We start from the raw sequence: 19,528 nt of genomic DNA, 5'->3' as shown, positions 1-19,528 counted from the left end.
ACAACCACTGAGCTTCAATGCCTACACACACACACACACACACACACACACACACACACACATATATATATATATAAACACGCACACAAAATGACCTCCACTTTCAGAAGCTCAAAGCCAGAGCTCTTCAATCGATCCTGAGCACAAACGATTCCTTTCAAGGACACAAAAGGATGTTCGATGGACTTTCAAGTCTTTCAGATCTTCCACACTTTATTCCCAAACTGAGGAAATATCTATGTGGGAGTATATGTGTGTGTGTGTGTGTGTTTGTGTTCATGCCATCGAGTTCCACAGCATGCTTTAATTTCAGCGCTTTATATCGAACATGTGTGAAGCTTTACCATGTGCATCCGTTTTTTTTTTTTTTCTTGCACGTTTTTCTTCTTCATGGACGCGAAATTCCAGACGCTGACTCTTTTTCCCCGAATTGTTTCTCAGTGACGTTTATACGATCTCGTTATAAACCCTAATCAAACCCAAGAGCGACCCGGAGACATGCCAGCGAGTATACATTACCGTGCCGTATACGACCGACTCGGGTTTCGTTTTTTTTTCCCGAAAAGCCTCACATACAAATACACACGCTGTCAGATAGCGACAGCTATTCCGTGTAAATAACGATACGCCCACAGCTTACGTCCAGATGCGTTTCCGTTTGAAAACAGACGTTTCGGTGCGCAGTAACAGGAGCCGTAATGACTAACGGTCCTCGATGCTCTGCAGTATACTGGGAAATCCTACGCCAAAAGTTTGTGGACACCCGATAGGTCAGATTTCTACCTGCTGCTTTTTGAACATCCCATTCCACATCGAGTCTCCATACGCTCTTAGAATAAGCTCCACTCTTCTGGGAAGATGTTCCTCTATATTTTGTGAATATTCATTCAAACACAAGAGTGTTAGTGAAGTTAGGTTCTGAGGAGGCCTAATAGTTCATTAGGGTTCAAGCTCTATAGCAGAGGATCTTTCACATCTTTTAACCTGTGTAAAGCATATCTTCATTAACTGATGTGGAATGATGGAACAGATTTGGATCTCCTAGTTACTTTTATATTTATGGCATTTGGATGAGCTGTTGTGGATTGAGCGCCTGGCTCAAAGGCTTCTACCGGTGTCGGCTTGTGGTGGTGGGATTTGAACTCACAACCTTCTGATCTGAAGTCCAACATCTTAATCACTGACAGTTTGAGGAATAACCACGTGTGGGTAGAAACATCGGGTGTCCCAATACTTTTTGGGTGTATTAGTGCATAAGGAACAGTACAAGTAAAATAAAAAGTTTTTTAATGTTTACTGTATATAGATGCTGGTGTGTGTGTGTGTGTGTGTGTGTGTGTGTGTGTGTGTGTGTGTGTGTGTGTTTCCCTGTTCCTCCCCACAGTCTGTCCCGAGACCTGGGGGGAAAGAAGGCGAGCTGGTTGTCATGCCGACAGCGATGCGAGTCCCTACAGCAGCAGTTGTTGACGTGGAAACAGAAGGAGGCGGAGACGAGGCAGGAACTGGAAGGAGCTTTGAGGGAGGGTCAGAGGATAAAAGACGAAAGGTGAACACACACACACACACACACACACACACACACACAGTGCCAAATAATATGCATGTAAACACACATTAGTGCATCAGAGAAACTTTTTAACTTTTTCACCCTCTCTCTCTGTGTGTGTGTGTGTGTGTGTGTGTGTGTGTGTGTGTCTTGTTCTAACATGTCTGGCTGTCTCTCAACATTGACACGCCCATCCCTTTGGCCAAAGTGCCAGAGCAGCACAACCACCGAAGGGGGACAGTATTCATATTCATATACAGTGCCCTCCACAATTATTGGCACCCCAGTTTAAGATGTGGTCGTGGACTTCTAAAAATTCTTTTTTTTTTTTAAAACAACATAGAACCCAAATGCAAAAAAAGAGAAAAATCCAACCTTTCATTTAAGTACATAACTTTGGTGGTAAAAAAAATCATACATTTAGAAAAAAAAACTTGAAATCATGTGTCCCACAATTATTGGCACCTAACAATTCCTCTGAAAAATTTAATTGGTTTTTTTTTTTTATATATTTTTCTGTAGTTGCTAAGGTTGGTCAGGGTATCTAGGGACTTTTAATTAGTAATTCATGATTTCCTGTTTCCCTGGGGTATAAATATGACGTGACACAGAGGCCTAATTCTCTTACCCATTTGTCAACATGGCAAAGACAAGAGAACACACCATTCAAGTAAGGCAGATGTGTGTCGACCTTCATAAGTCAGGCAATGGCTACAAGAAAATAGCCACTCGCCTTAACTTGCCGGTATCTACAGTCAGAGGAATCATTAAGAAGTTTAAAACAACTGGAACAGTGACAAACAAGGCTGGAAGAGGTCCCAAGTTTATCTTGCCACAACGCACAGTGAGGAGGATGGTAAGAGAAGTAAAAAAATTTCCCAAGCTCACCGTCACAGAATTGCATCAAAGAGTGGCATCTTGGGGTCACAGAGTCTCAAAACAACCATCAGACGCTCTCTACATGCCAACAAGCTGTTTGGGAGGCATGCAAGGAAAAAGCCTTTTCTCACTAACACTCACAAACGTAAACGCCTGGAGTTTGCTAAGCGGTACTGGGACTTCAACTGGGATCGTGTGCTTTGGTCAGATGAGACTAAGATTGAGCTTTTTGGCAACAAACACTCTAAGTGGGTCTGGCGTAAAACAAAAGATGAGTATGCCGAAAAGCACCTCATGCCCACCGTGAAGTATGGTGGAGGATCTGTGATGCTGTGGGCCTGTTTCTCTTCCAAAGGCCCTGGGAACCTTGTTAGGGTGCATGGCATTATGAACGCTTTGAAGTACCAGGATATTTTAAATAAAACCTGATGGCCTCTGCCAGAAAGCTGAAGATGGGTCGTCATTGGGTCTTTCAGCAGGATAATGATCCAAAACATGTGGCAAAATCTACACAAAAGTGGTTCAGCAGTCACAAACTCAAGGTCCTCCCATGGCCATCTCAGTCCCCAGACCTCAACCCAATCGAAAACCTGTGGGGCGAGCTAAAGAGAAGAGTGCATAAGAGAGGACCCAGGACACTGGATGATCTAGAAAGATTGTGCAAAGAAGAATGGTCAAAATCCTCTCTGTGTTCTCCAATCTTGTGAAATGTTATAGGAGGAGATTAAGTGCTGTCTTGTTGGCAAAAGGAGGTTGTACAAAGTATTAACATCAGGGGTGCCAATAATTGTGGCACACATGATTTCAAGTTTTTTTTTTTTCTAAATGTGTGATTTTTTACCACCAAAGTTATGTACTTAAATAAAAGGTTGGATTTTTCTCTTTTTTTGCATTTGGGTTCTATGTTGTTTTAAAAAAAGGAGAATTTTTAGAAGTCCACGACCACATCTTAAACAGGGGTGCCAATAATTGTGGAGGGCACTGTATATTTGTGCATGTGTGTATGTATGTATGTGTGTGTGTGTGTGTGTGTATGTATGTGTGTGTGTGTGTGTGTGTGTGTGTGTGTGTGTGTGTGTGTGTGTGTGTGTGTGTGCGCACGCCGGTTAACAGCACAAACATGTCCGACAGTAACACCATAACACAGTCATGACCTTCTCACAGCCAGAGTTGTCTGTCTGTCAGTCTGTCTGTCTGTCAGTCTGTCTGTCCATTTGAGCTCCAAAATGCACCTAATAATTGGTTATGTCTGTTATGGTTAATGGGTTATATTTTGCATGCTCGTATACATTAATTAACTTATTTACTCATTCATTTATTCATTGATTCAATCACTTCTTTCTTTCTTTCTTTCTTTCTTTCTTTCTTTCTTTCTTTCTTTCTTTCTTTCTTTCTTTCTTTCTTTCTTTCTTTTTTCTTTCTTTCTCTAATTTAAAACAAGGAAAATTCACCGCAGTGTTTCTGAGATTCCTCCATGGATTTTAGCATTCATTCAGAGAGTCAGGAAGTGGACGCACACACACACACACACACACACACACACACACACAAGCTCAGAGGTTTTGATTCAGGTGAGATTAATCTGATGAGTCAGTAGATGAAGAAGGTCATAAAGTCAGGGATGGAGCTCAATCCTACAGGTGCAACTGGAACAGATGGATCAACTCCAGGTCCTGAACTAATCCCATCTAAACAAGGCTTTTGTGTGTATTCACATTTTTCTTTACCTGGTCGGGTCAGTGCTTGTTCTCTTTTGTGTGTGTGTGTGTGTGTGTGTGTGTGTGTGTGTTCCAGTTTCTTCCTCTGTTCTCCGTCTCCACCTGTTCCCTGGTTAACAGCACTCTAATTCCTGCCTGCCCTGTTCTTTATTACTCTTTAATTGCAACAATACCCACCTGTGTGTGTGTGTGTGTGTGTGTGTGTGTGTGTGTGTTTGTTTCTTTTGTTGCAGCTGTTGTTTGTTGTTGGTCTGGTCTCTCTTGTATCATCACCTTCATAGCCATTTAGTCTTTTTATGCATCAGTGAATAAAGTGCAGGAACAACATGTTCTTATACGATGCATCTCAGGATAAAAGCATTCAGTTATCCTTGTTCTGTCTTGATTGTGTGTGTGTGTGTGTGTGTGTGTGTGTGTGTGTGTGTGTGTGTGTCTGTGTGTCTGTGTGTCTGTGTGTGTGTGATCGATCGCTCTATCTATCTATCTATCTGTCTGTCTGTCTGTCTGTCTGTCTGTCTGTCTGTCTGTCTGATGTACAGATGTAGCAGAGGTGTGTATTGGGTGTAGTTTTCTTTTCTTTTTCAAAAGCTATGATAACCGAAATGTGCTCACGTGGCCTAAATGTGTTGTACTGCAGTAGAAACAGGATTTTAAAACCCTACTGGTTTCTCACTTGTAGCCTAGCGGTAAACCACACACCACTACCTGACCTCTAAACCTATACACTCACTACAGTGTGTTTCACAGCCGTCAGGAAGATACGACCGCTTGCGTACACCAAGCATAAAGATGGGTTCTGATATATGACAATGAGAAAGCTCCGCCCCCTGGATGCACAATCTTTATTATGAATATTATTATTGTACAGTTCAATAGGAGCTAAAGATTACTTTGGGAAAAGAGAGAAATTATCAGTGTTGCAAAGGAGTAAAATTAAATTACATGAATAATAATAATAATAATAATAAACATTGTGATGTTATAAGGACATTGTGGCCTGGGCAGAATGAGTGGAGATAAAATGTTACACTCCAAGCCAGAAATAAAGATCGATTTGTCAGAGAGCTTTAATGTGACTAACGAAAGAATAATAGAAGAGAAAAAAGGAAAATTGTACCCTGCTTACACAAAAGTGCAAACCCCAATTTTCAACCCATATTTTTCTACTGGCACACCACAGGGGGGTGCTAACACACTCGGAGAAAAGCGCTATCTGCCCTCTTCCACATACCTCATTTATCTGTCTGTCTGTCTGTCTGTCTGTCTGTCTGACTGTCTGTCTGTGTTCATGAACTATGAACGACGAGACCCAACCTTGGTTCGGTGGAACCTTTAATGAATCTCCACAAATCTTGTGGAACATCTACACAGAAGATTGGAGCTTATTATAAGAGCAAATGAGGACTCGATGTGAAATAGGATGTTCAATAAGACAAACTTTTGTCTGTCTACAGAATTTAAAAACCCTCCAAAAACCCCAGTGTGCTTGTATGTGTGTGCTGATGGTGATGTGGAAATGAGTTTAATTCAAATAACTGAGCTTTGTTTTGCTCAGCAGGTCAGTAGATTTCGGGAGCAGCTGATTTGAGGCTGTGGTCATGTGAAACACACACACACACACACACACACACACACACAAACTTTCTGCAGTAGTGCTCAATTGCTGATTGTTTGAATGTTCTTATTCCGGTCCACTACAGATCGTCATCACGCCGGCAGTTACAGCAGAGGAACAGAGACACAGAAATGTGTTGTGCTTCTGGTTTGTTTGTGGCGTTTAAAGGAAAACACTTGATTGTAATCAGGGGTTTAATTGATGTGGAACTCCATTTTGGCGAACAGAACAGAAAACACAACACGTTCATCCTATCGCAGGCTAAATGGCTCAAGGAAATCGTGTGTGTGTGTGTGTGTGTGTGTGTGTGTGTGTGTGTGTATGTATGTATATACATACATACACACACACACACACACACACACACACACACACACACACACACACACACACACACAATTGACTAAATGATGTGGAGGTTGAACAAGTAGTTTTGAGAAATTTCATTTCTGATCTGAAATTTCTCAAAACTACTTGTTCAACCTCCACATCATTTAGTCAATTGTGCACATTATAAAAGCAATTTCTCGTCACTTTCCTTAAATTGCTAACGCTTTGGTACATCGTTTAATAGATTGTGTACGAGTGTCTGCTGTTTCCTACATTATCAGACCTTTATGTTCATGTTAATCAAAATATATTATACTGATTTCACCTGAATAGTTTTAATCCCCAAAAACATCTTAGCATCAGTTCATTGCAGAACTCAACCAGTTGTTATTATCTGTGAAGCTTTAATTTCTTTAAAACTTTAGAACTTTTTTAGTAAATGTCTTAAATTGATGAATTGTGCAAATGAATCTTGAATGTCGGTAATGAAGGCGAGACGGCATCGAGATCAAACAATGAATGAACGAGTCCTTTAAAAAAGGTGAATCTCGTGAACCTTTAAATGCCAGTAAATGCTGTTTGATGTCTTGCAATCGATATAAATCAAATATGCACTCACATAAATGAATTTGTACTGCTGATATTCATAGATGCCAAATAGAAGAAATTCAGCCTCGTGCATTTTCAGTCTGTAGTTTATATCAGGAAATACTGAAACTGCAGACTTTTCATTCTGATGGAAATGAGATGTTCATCGACACAAATTCTTACCTTTGAGAGATGAACTGAGGATTTTGAGTTCAGGGTTTTGCAAGAAATCCAATGCTGTTTGTACAAATTGTTTTGAGAAATGCTCTTTTTTGAAAAGGTTTGTCCTGAGAGTCACATAAAATACAGATTAACATGGCAGAGGTAGAGCTGTAACTTCCTGCACACACAACAGGAAAAGAACATCTGGTTTTATTTAATCTTTTTTTCTTTATAAAGGCGTGTGTGTGAAAGAGGCCATGCGTTAGAAGTCAGAAGGCGCTTCAGTAAAATGATGATTTGCCGTCTGTCTGAACAGACGAAATTAAAGTAAACTATTAGCACCGTATTGAATTGCAGAGCAATTGAAATCGCGTTGTCATAGTGGTAAATCGTATCGCTCCGCACCAGTAGCTGCTTCATATGTATCTTTAATGTAGTGTACTGTCAGTTATACATTGAGATGCGAAGATAAACTGCACTACACTGACAGGATTTGGAAAGAATTGAATTTGGGTGAAATGTAAAGAAAAAGAGATGAGGATGTGTTTATTTGAACCCCAAAACTCCACATCCTAAACCCTTATCATCCCGGCATTTATCCGCCTGCTGGATCCGTGACCCGGTGTCAATCGACTCTGGTTTGTGGCTTCGTTAACACGCAGGCATGATCCCTCCGCCGCAAGGCTGTTATTGGCCTGGTGCGACCGAGGATGCCGAGAACAAACGGCGTCTTTCATGCACTCGAGCGCTTCACAATGCGGCTGTTGATGCTCTGAGATAGAGAACGAGAGAGAGAACGAGAGAGAGAATGAGAGAGACATCCGCAGCAGCAGAAAAAGCCATTACAGACGGGTGATTCCTTGTTTTTCAGGAATGAGAGGAAGAACTTGGTGATCTGCAGCCAGATGTTATAAATAGAATGATGTTATATACGTTATGGGATTCGATAAAACCTCTGGGACTCCCGGACAGGAAGTGAGATTCGTGTTTGTGAGTGAAATGAGTTGTTTTGAGCGTTTTTCAGATCAGAAAGGAGAAACTCTGAAAACTACTCGTTTAACCTCCACGTCACGTCGTCACTTGATGCAGTTTCTCGTTTTCACGTTTGAACAAATTGTGAACGCTTTGGAACGTTTGTTTAATGGATTTTGTGCAAACGTCTGCCGTTTCTTACATCATCAGCTGTTTATGTTCATGTTAATCAGAATATATTATACTGATTCCCACCTAAATAGTTTTAACCCCTAAAATCATCTAGACATCAGTCACTGAATGCAGAATGGTTAAACCAGCTGTCAGAATGTGTGAAACTTAAGTTTCCATTACTCTTTTGTAAATTTGTTGAATTAATGAACTGTGCAGATGAAACTTGTCACTAATGAAGGCGAGTGAATCAACTGCTTTTTCTTCTTTCAGCTGCTCTCATTAGGGGGCGCCACAGCGGATCATCTGTCTCTAAACCCACTGTCCTCTACATTTGCCTCTTTCACACCAACTACCTGCATGTCTTCCCTCACCACATCCATGAACCTCCTCCTTGGTCTTCCTCTTTTCCTCCTTCCTGGTGTCTCCATCCTCAGCATTCTCCTACTGATATACCCCATGTCCCTCCTCTGCACATGTCCAAACCATCTCAATCACACCTCCCTCACCTTGTCTCCAAAACGTCCTACATGCGCTGTCCCTCTAATAAACTCATTTCTAATCCTGTCCATCGTCGACACTCCCAACGAAAACCTCAACATCTTCAGCTCTAGGAAAAAAGCTACATGTGGCTCAATGCGATAAGACAGCGTTAAAAAAACAAAACAAACTCAACCAAACTGCTTGTCTGTACATAGTAAGCTTTATTATTAATGTGTTTACTGAGTTTGGTCTTTTAAAAATGCTGTCTTATGGCATTAAACCACGTTATGCCTTTTTCACGTTAAGTGTTTTAGAATGTCTCCTTTAAACCTACTGAGAACAACTCTAACACCTGATTAAGATTAAGAGCGTGTTAGCCGTTCGGAGGAGAAAATGTATCGAATACCTCATGCAGTTCTATATAGGGAAAGCGAGCTAAAAGAGAAGTTCCCTATACGGCCTTCAGAAGAGCCTCGCTAAAGAGGAATGTTCTCCTCGCCTCGGGCTTCTGCTGCGACTAATTAGCAACGAGCCGCATATTAACGTCATTACAGAGAAACTGGTAGAATGATTTAACTGACAGAGATATCATTAGGCATGTTGTCACGCAGGGAAAAGAGAGAGGGAGGGAGGGAGGGGGAGGAGGGTGGAAGCAGTGATGTGTGCAGAGTGACATATAGACAGTGATAAAGGGAACTGAGAGAGAGAGAGAGAGAGAGAGAGAGAGGTAAATATAGGGGTAAGCAAAATAAGAATTTGGCTTGTAAACTTCACATACTTTAGCTAAACTCACACACACACACGCACACACGCACACACACACACACACACACTCACAAATTCCAGGGATGTCAGAGACAAGCTATTCATGATACATCACTGTTAACAAAGAAAAAGAAAAAAAATAGATCAGGGTTTTCTTCTAGTTCATTTCTTTGTCTCGTAGCACACACACACACACACACACACACACACACACACATCTAACAAATCCTACTTGTCAGAGGTCAATCTGTCACTTCATATAAGTGACAACAGGAACTACTCTGTACGGCATCGAATGTAGCTATAATTGGATAAAAACTATGCCATGGTGTCTCCAGTGGTTGACAGTAATGAAGTAAATGTAATTAGTTTCTGTAGTTAAGTTGCTTTTTCACGTGTCTGTACTTTACTGAAGTGTTTCCATTTTGGGAGATTTTTACTGTAACTTCACTACATTTCAAAGTCAAATATTTGACTTTTGACTACATGTAGTGAAATCACTCGTCCCTTTTTATTCACGAGGATAAAAACATAACTGGTGAAACACGCAGCGAGCAACCAATCAGGATCGAGCGCACGCTGTGTTTTGATCGGCGCTCGGTGTATCTACTGATCACCAACATACAGTTCAGCATCAGTTCAACATCAAGTAGAACATTTAGAGAGGAATAAATGATGAAGAAACTCCAGAGTCAAACTCACCACAACACACGTGACCTCATTTACGTGATTTTTTTATGTTTTGGGCTCATGATCATTGTAACAGAAATCAATCAGTGTTTGAGTCATTAATATCATTCTATTAATAGATCAGTGTGCTGAGAGTCACATTCAAGTCTTTACACATAAACTGAGTTGATTAAGTGAAGAATCTTGTGATAAAAATGATCATAGGAACATTATAGTTATAATCACTACTTTGGACACTTACATTTGAAAGCAAAAACGTTTGTACTTTTACTCAAGTAAATGTTTAAAGGGACGTTTTTACTTTTACTGGAGTCACATTTTACTTTAACTCAAGTATATGGTTTGTGTGAAGGGAAAGTTTCCTGCTCACACGTTCAGAGACGTCCAATACAATTGTGCAACCAAGTTTGTGGAAACGGTTTGGGGAAGAACCATGTATGGCTGGGAAAGTCAGGTGTCCAAATACTTTCGGCGATACAGCGTATTTCCGTCTAATCTCGACTCGTTGTATCGATGGTACGCGGCTTTTTTATTTTTCGTTGTCGCTCGGTAGATTCTGAGGCGTGAGGAACTCCTGACGTGTAAAGATCAGGAACACTGGGCGTGATTCGAGTGAGATGAGACGAGAACACAGGAATTACAGGTATGCAGACGTGACAGGGAGCGGGAGCAGAGGCGAGCGTCTATTTCTGTCTCATCTCGTTTACCACGCGAGAAAAACCTAGCTTCAGTGTATCTCTCACTGTGTGTGTGTGTGTGTGTGTGTGTGTGTGTGTGTGTGTGTGTGTGTGTGTGTGTGAGTGTGTGAAGGTTGGAATGTTGAAGCCGGAAAGGAATGCGCTATAAAACTGTCATTTCATCCTCGCCGCCGGTGTCACAGGGCCGAGCAGACAGCTGGCTCGTCTGAACGAATGCGAGTGAGACAAAAAACATCTGGAAGCGTTGTTTGTTTGCAGCCGCCACGCCCGAGTCCAAAAGACGGCAGGCGGAAACAAAAAGCGCACAGGATTGTGGGTAGTGGGGGGGAACCCCCGGGGAACGGCGCGACATTAGACCAAAAGGAACAGGAGTTAAACTCATGCCACGTGCTTGGGCATGGTCATTTTCTGTAAACACACATACACACACACACACACACACACACACGTCAGGCCGTCCTGTACCTCAAACACTATCAGGCTTTATTGTGTGGGTTTTTGATTGATAATGAATGTATATAACGTAGCTCAACGCACACAGCAACACACACGTGCGCTTCAGGGATGGGCTAAGCGCTAATGTTAGCTTTGGATCAAGAAAAAATAACCATGCCTCTTTTTTTATGGCGCGTGACATCAAAGCGCTCATGTATGCAAATGTTTTGTATCCGTGCAGCTCTTCAGAGAGGTCTTTGAAGCCTTTGTAGTTCTGTGTGTATGTGTGTGTGTGTGTGTGTGTGTGTGTGTGTGTGTCTTGCTCTCTCACTTCTTTTGGACCCGGTGATGATAACACCTAACTCTCGGGCCCGGCATGACTTTAAAACGCGGCGTCCGTTTTTAAAACATTCCTTAAAATTATTGTTGTGGATTAAAATCAACCTGCACACACACTTATATGTGTCAAAATAATGTCGTTCTTATGCACGCGATACCCCGTGTGTCCTCAGGGAGGCGCTGAAACGCACTCAGAGCGAAGAGATGCAGCAGATGGAGGACGCGTTCAGGGCAAAACTGCAGCTTGCTGACGAACAGAAGTCAAAGGTGAGGATTGTTCACTTTCAGCACGCACACACACACACATACACACACACACACACACCCCGAATGTTAATAGGGATGCGTATCTCCATAATTAAAGCCGATCCGATTCTCATCTCGATGCATAACCGACGATACGATACATTAAAGATACATATGAAGCGCTTAGCGGTGCAGTACGATACGATTCAGTGGAGAAAATATGATGCTCTGCTGAAAGTTCATTTTTATTTCTTTGTTCCAGACTGACAGCAAATCATCAATTTACTTATCTTCATTCTGACTTCTATCTCAAAATGCATGAAATTTTTTCTTTACTTGAACCTGGAGACCCAAACGTCCTCCAGCATCAAAGACCCTGTGCACCAAGCCGGCTCTATGAAGAACTGCTTTAATACATAGAGATAAAGAGGGATGCAGGACAGATAGAGAGATAAAGAGGGAAACAGGACAGATGGAGAGATATGGAGGGATACAGGACAGATAGAGAGATACAGAGGGATACAGGACAGACAGAGGGATAAAGAGGGATACAGAACAGATGGAGAGAAAAAGAGGGATACAGGACATATAGAGAGATATGGAGGGATGCAGGACAGATAGAGAGATAAAGAGGGATACAGGACAGATAGAGAGATAAGGAGGGATGTAGGACAGATAGAGAGATAAAAAGGGATATAGGAGAGATGGAGAGAAAAAGAGGGATACAGGACAGATAGAGAGATATGGAGGAATACAGGACAGATAGAGAGAGGGAGTAAGGGAAAAAGGATATAAAAAGGGAGACAGGATAGAGAGAGAGAGAGAGAGAGAGAGAGAGAGAGAGAGATCTGTTCATATGTGGACTAGTGGAATGTGTGTATAATAATACTGTCATTATCTTCTCTTACACACTCACACACTCTTTCCACCCATTACACAAATGGACAATAATTCTCTCTCTCTCACACACACACACACACACACACACACACACACAGAATCACAGCTGGGTGACAAAAACATGGTGGCCTTGGTTCTAAGCAACAAAGAATACATTGCGTGCCATTAGACCAGACGTGTGTGTGTGTGTGTGTGTGTGTGTGTGTGTGTGTGTGTGTGTGTGTGTGTGTGCTCATGCAGTGGAGGAGAGATGCTGTTGAGAGAAATAGTGCTGCTTAGAAGAAGGGAGGAAGAGGAGGAGCTGCTAAAAGGAAGAGTTACTAAGAGGAAGAAGTGTTCTGGGATGAAGAGCTGCTTGGAGGAAGAGGAAGAGCTGTTTTGGGAGGAAGAGGAAGAGCTGTTCTGGGAGGAAGAGCTGTTTGGAGGAAGAGGAAGAGCTGTTTTGGGAGGAAGAGGAATAGCTGTTCTGGGAGGAAGAGCTGCTTGGAGGAAGAGGAAGAGCTGTTTTGGGAGGAAGAGCTGCTTGGAGGAAGAGGAAGAGCTGTTCTGGGAGGAAGAGCTGCTTGGAGGAAGAGGAAGAGCTGTTTTGGGAGGAAGAGCTGCTTGGAGGAAGAGAGGCTGTAAGGAAGAACTGTGGAGAAGAGAAGCTGCTGAAAGAAAGAGCTACTAAAAAAAGAGCAGCTGAGAAAAAGAATGGCTGAGAGGAAGAGCTATTGGAAATAAAGCTGCTGAGAAGAGCAGCTAAGAGGAAGGGCTGTTCTGAGAGGAAGAACCGTTTAGAAGAAATGCATGTGTGTGTGAGAAAAAAAGAGAGAGAGAGCAAGAGAGAGAGAGAGAGACCGAGAGACCTCTCTTTTCCCCATTAACCTCTCCAATTTTTCTGGTCTCGTGTTGCTCTTCAGCTTGCCGCCTTGGTGCAGTCCGCCACTCAGGAGCTGCAGGAGGAGGTGTCCGCTCTGGAAGCTCTCCTGCGAGAGCATGAAGAGGATCTGAGGACCATGCGAGAGAAGGCCTCAGGGCGAGAGGAGCAACTCCTGCGAGAGCGTGAGGAGGATCTGAGGGCCGTGCGAGAGGAGGCCTCAGGGCGAGAGGAGCAACTCCTGCGAGAGCATGAGGAGGATCTGAGGACCATGCGAGAGGAGGCTTTAGGGCGAGAGGAGCAACTCCTGCAAGAGCATAAGAAGGATCTGAGGGCCGTGCGAGAGGAGGCTTCAGGGCGAGAGGAGCAATTCCAGCAAGAGCGTCAAGCTGAGGTTGGCCAGCTGCAGCACCAACTGCAGGAACTTCAGCAGGAAGTGGAGGAGCTACAGCGAGCACACAGAGATGTTCAACAGCTCAGAAAAGAGAACTGCGATCTACATGTCGAGGTTAGACACACACACACACACGTGTTTGTATATGTGTTTGTCTGTGTGTGTGTGTGTGTGTGTGTGTGTGTGTGTGTGTGTGTGATTATATGCAGCTGGAAATGTTTATCAGTGCTGTGCGAGAAGCGGTACTGGATGGGATGCCTAACAGTGCTGGGAAAGCCCTGACACACACACACACACACACACACACACACACACACACACACACACAAAAACAAGCATGCACATATACTCTGTGCATTAGCAGTAATTGTGCATGATAGGTGTGAGCAGCTGAGTGTGTGTGTGTGTGTGTGTGTGTGTGTGTGTGTGTCTGTATATATGTGTGTGGGTTTTAACCCTCTCTGTCCCACAGTTCTTGAGTGTGGCCATGAGGTGGTGCTGTTTCTCACTAGGCTTTACCTTCACTCCAATGTGGCACGCACGTGTTTGCTGGCACGGCCATGTGAGAACCACTGAGGCGCCTACAGTCATTGTGTGTGTGTGTGTGTGTGTGTGTGTGTGTGTGTGTGTTTTAAGGATGTGTGTGTGTTTGTTTGTGTGTAAGTGAAAGCTGGCTGGCTCACTGTATCTCTAGCTGAGCCCTAACACTGATTTTGCAAGAAATACACACACACACACACATATATACACACACACACACACACACACACACACACACACACACGGTTTTACTGGTTCTGCGGCCACATGATTTGCTCCACCCACATTATTTCACTTCCGGGAAAGTGATAGCAACAACCTGCTAGCAGCCATCTAATATTCCAAAGCATTTACTTAGCTACAACCTAGCAACCTCTTAGGACCGCATGGCAACCTCTAAGCACACCCATGACAACAGCAATCAGCTAACAACACTTCAGCAAACACCTAGCAACACCCTGGCAACCAGTTTGAATGTCATAGCAACATCCTAGCAAACGCCTGGGAGAGCATAGCAACCATTCAGCAACCAACCAGAATAACTGTACAACACCCCAACAAACAAACTGACAGTAATGCCATTGCAACACTCCAGCTAACATCTGGAATATCATAGCAACCACCTAGCAACCCAACGAAATCATATAGCAACATTCTAGCAACCGTTTGCGAGAGTGTAACAACTACCAAGCAACCAAAATAGCTTTGCAACACCCTAGCAACCATCTGGGATCACGTAACAACCACCTAGCAACCAAATAAAATAGCTTTGCAACATTCTAACAACCATTGAGGATAGCATAGCAACGACCTAGCAACACCTGATGAACTATCTTGGATAACATAGCAACCACATAGCAACATTCTATCAACCGACTGGAATACTATAACAACATCCTAGTGACCATTTAGGATAACATAGCAAACACATAGCAACACCCTAGCAACCCGTTGAAATACCATAGCAACACCATAGCAATCATTATGATGCCAACATTGACCCACACGTCCCTCAAAGTTCCTAATTTGCATATTCATTGACCGGTTGTATCAATTGCATATCTGTGTGTAAAGTGAAGGACCATCTCGGTCCCTGCGTTTCCCCCTGCTGTCGGGTGTACAGGTGCGTCTGCTGCAGGAGACAGTGCGACGCGAGTGTGAGGAGCGAGCCGAGCTGACGGCCGCCCTGTCCCTGACGAGAGAGCAGCTGCTGGGTGTCAGACAGACGGCGCCGAACTCCTCCGTCCCCCGCAGCCCTGCGTCTTCCTCCCTGCCCAGTCTGAGCGTGGGACACAGCCGGGACTCCAACCCTGGGGGCAATAACACGGCATCATGGCACGGAAACCCCCGCCAACCGCTACCCCCTCTGCCCCGACTCACCACCCAGAGACCCGTCCCCCCGTCCCCCCAGACACAGCGGAGGAAGGACAAATGCTGAGGGGATCTTACAGGTGTGTTTGGGAAGCTTGATGGTATACGTAATATCTCCCTATTAATTTTGGAGCTACACTACTTGGTCAGCTCAAAAGTACCGGGACACCCCCTGGTGGCTGAATGAGCAGCAATCCCCACAAAATGTAGTGGAACATCTTCTCAGAAGAACAGAGGTTATTATAAGAGCAAACGGAGACTTAATGTGGAATGGGATGTTCGCAAAGAAGCACATACCAATCTTATGGTCAGGTGTCCACAAACTTTTGGCCAAATTGTATTGATTTCACACATCTTCACTTTATGTATATATATATATATATATATACAGTACACAGTATATATATTGGTGGTGTAGTTATTGTGTAGCAATGGAATTTCATTTGTGGTTTGAGCTCCAAAAAAATATATATTTTTAATGAATTGTATAATGATTTTTTTTATTGTAAATAAAATATGTGTGAGAAATAAATGGCATAACTGTAACTTCAAATTTCTAGAACGAGTTTGCGGTAATCTCAGATATTAACAGCTAACGATGAGGTTTCCGTGTTTTTGCTCCATAAAAAAGGAAGTGTAAGTAAAACAAAGTTTCGCTTCTCACACATGGTTTTGCAGCAGAAACAGAATCAGTATCGAGGAATTCAAATGGCTGGATTTAAAATGCAAGGCAGAAATACCACAGCAGAAACCAGTGCCCTAGAACATGGGAAAACATGTGGAAAGTGTGGAAACATCGTCTTTTTTGGTGTTTAAGATAAATGTGTATTTTCCGCTTGTTTCTATACAATAGACTCGGACATCAAACTGTCACCTCAGGCAAAAAAACTTAGCTTTTGGATGAAGTCCATGTAGCTCTGTCCTGTCCTTTATAGGTTTTTAAGAAAAGGCTCTGTCCTGTCTTTAAGAAAATGACTGGCTTGATTGATTACCAGTGTTACTGTGGAGATTTTATTATGATTTTTAATGTATTTATTCTGCCTCCAAATGCTACATTCGTTTATTTTTAATTTTTTTTAAACGATCGCTTATTAAAAGAGCATTATTACTACAATAATGAAAAAAATTCATGTTCATTGTTATTGAAATCAAACATTGTGGTGGGTGAATCTAGCAAATAATAAGGCTACGTCAATAACTAGAGGTCAACCGATAGTGGATTTAACCGATACCGATATCTGTTTTATCGCATTCGCTGATAACCGATAAATCAACCGATTAAAACGGATACCGGATAACAAAACACTCCATTTTAAATAGTACTGAACTTCATCGCAAACAACAGAACTGAATCATGAAAATGTGCTAAAGGAAATACATATGAATATATTCATAAATAAAATGTATTATTTAATGAATACATTATAAATAAAAATATATAATATAGCGCTCTCCGTGCAGCGCGAAGTCTCACATGTAAATGCAAACAGGACGTGGTGTCAGTGATTCACCTCTAGAGGCCGCTCTCGTAATGACAGCGGACTGGGAAAACTATTGGTATGGATTTTTCTAGGTCGGTGCCTCGACCTCTATTAATAACTAGGCACATTTTATTTTGAAAGCCAACCTTTATTATTAAAAACAGATTTGAGTAAAATATATATTTAAAATTACATTTACATAGTTAAGAGGGCCGTTTCAAATGTGTAGTTTGGGGACCACAGTAATATAAAGAACTCATTATCTACGTATAGGTTAATTGGTGGAAGGAATCCAGAACCAACATGGCTACCATTTCATACTTTACCATACACCATGCAGTTCCGTCTGGACTGCAGATCATCAGAACCGATTTAGAGAGCGAAGATGTCTGGAGTGATATCTATCATGGAACGACCTGCCCAGTCACCACACCTGAATCCTACTGAACTGCTCTGGGATGAACAAGAAAGAAATCTCCAACTAGTGAAGAACATCTCTGGCAAGTTTTCAATGAGGCAACTGTCCGGGTTGCTGAGAGTGTGTGAAGTTGTTCTTCATGCTGAGGGAGTATATATTTAAATGGATATAAGGTATAAACCTTTAAAGATTTGCTTGGAAGGATAATCTTTTTTAGTGTAACATGACCGAGTTTGTTACATAGGAACAAAAGGAACATCCACGTGTGTCTGAAAAAACATAAACAATAGTAGTTTTCACACTTTCGACACGCACTGTGATGTACCCCTGTGGAACAGGAAGTCATGGTTGAACTATTTCCTGTTCCGAGTCAACCAGGTGTACCAATAAATGTATTATATCAATAAAAACAGACTTCAAATTAGTTTATAGTTTACTCATATGACTTCATTGGGGTGGCAATACTTATAGCACACATAGGGTTAACATTTTCTTATGACATTTTTTACATTTACATTGTTTGATGTTTATTAAGGCAGTATTTTTGTTTATATTGTTTTAAAGAAAGAGACAAAACTTTAAACAATAAAGAACATTTTTACAGCTTTCATTGCTCCTATTTTAACAGGGGTGCCAATATTTAAGTCCACAGCAGTACTTATACTGATGCTGGGTACAGACTCTTTCTCAGACAGCTGACGGCATTTAATGAGAAGCCTCTACCCACACACACACACACACACACACACACACAGACATAAAGTGATTGCACACACACACACACACACACACACACACACACACACACACGCAGAGCATGCACATACACACATTAATATATATATATACACACACACACACACACACACACATACAGAGCATGCACATATATACACACACACTAATATATACACACACACATATACAGAGCATGCACACATACACGCACTAATATATGCACACACACACACACACACACACACACACACACACACATACAGAGCATGCACATATACACACACACACATATACAGAGCATGCACACATACACATAAACAGACATAAATTGCATGCACACACACACACACACACACACACACACACACACAATGTGATGGAGAAACAGGAAGGAGAGAGCGTGACAAGTGATCCCAAGCCACCCACAGATTTAAACATTCCCCACCTCCCTCGCTACACAAACACTTTCATTAACACGCACATTTATGCGTGCTCACACACACACACACACACACACACACACACACACACAATGAAACAAGAACCTTCTACAAGGTCTTTATTGCACATGTACTCCCCAGACACACGCTAGCACAAGGTCTATCTCACACTCACTTACCTTCACCACCACCACACACACACACACACACACACACACACACACATTGTCTATTACTGCTCTTAAGGGATGCAGGTATTAAACATACAAACAATAAAAAATATATTTATATGTATTTTTATTTACTTTGATATCAGAGCAGATTCACTGTCACACTGCCTCAGAGCTGAAGTAACTGTTGCTAGAAATGCTAACAAAACGCTAACCGCTAAATGCTAACAGTGTTGCTAATATTAGATAGATAGATAGATAGATAGATAGATAGATAGATAGATAGATAGATAGATAGATAGATAGATAGATAGATAGATAGATGTGTGTGTGTGTGTGTGTGTGTGTGTGTGTGTGTGTGTGTGTGTGTGTGTGTGTGACATACATAGAGGCTTCCTAGAAACAGCCTAGAAATCCCCTCCATTAATGAATATTATTAGCACAGAAGTCAGTATCCGGGTGGATGTGTCTGTACGTCTTTGATGAAGGTCATTTCACTAAATGTTGTGTCCTTTGTCTCTCTCACACACACACACACACACACACACACACACACACACACACACTATCTTCCTGAGAG

General features: G+C 42.2%; 1 protein-coding gene across 3 annotated transcripts in view; it reads left to right on the top strand.

The window, feature by feature from the left end:
- Positions 1-18,303, top strand: part of lekr1 (leucine, glutamate and lysine rich 1) — a 70,376-nt gene extending 52,073 nt beyond the window's left edge. For all 3 annotated transcript variants that reach the window (XM_046865226.1, XM_046865228.1, XM_046865229.1), the window contains 4 exons: positions 1,385-1,546; positions 11,565-11,658; positions 13,440-13,904; positions 15,454-18,303. In XM_046865226.1, the coding sequence (XP_046721182.1) occupies positions 1,385-1,546; positions 11,565-11,658; positions 13,440-13,904; positions 15,454-15,768 (1,036 nt within the window). In that variant the 3' untranslated portion in view covers positions 15,769-18,303. The remainder of the gene's footprint in view (positions 1-1,384; positions 1,547-11,564; positions 11,659-13,439; positions 13,905-15,453) is intronic.
- The last annotated feature ends 1,225 nt before the right edge of the window (positions 18,304-19,528 follow it).

The sequence above is a fragment of the Silurus meridionalis genome, chromosome 13, assembly GCF_014805685.1.
Source record: "Silurus meridionalis isolate SWU-2019-XX chromosome 13, ASM1480568v1, whole genome shotgun sequence".
NCBI classification, from domain to species: domain Eukaryota; kingdom Metazoa; phylum Chordata; class Actinopteri; order Siluriformes; family Siluridae; genus Silurus; species Silurus meridionalis.
Note: the sequence above shows the minus strand (reverse complement) of the source record. Positions and strands in the feature narration are given on the sequence as shown.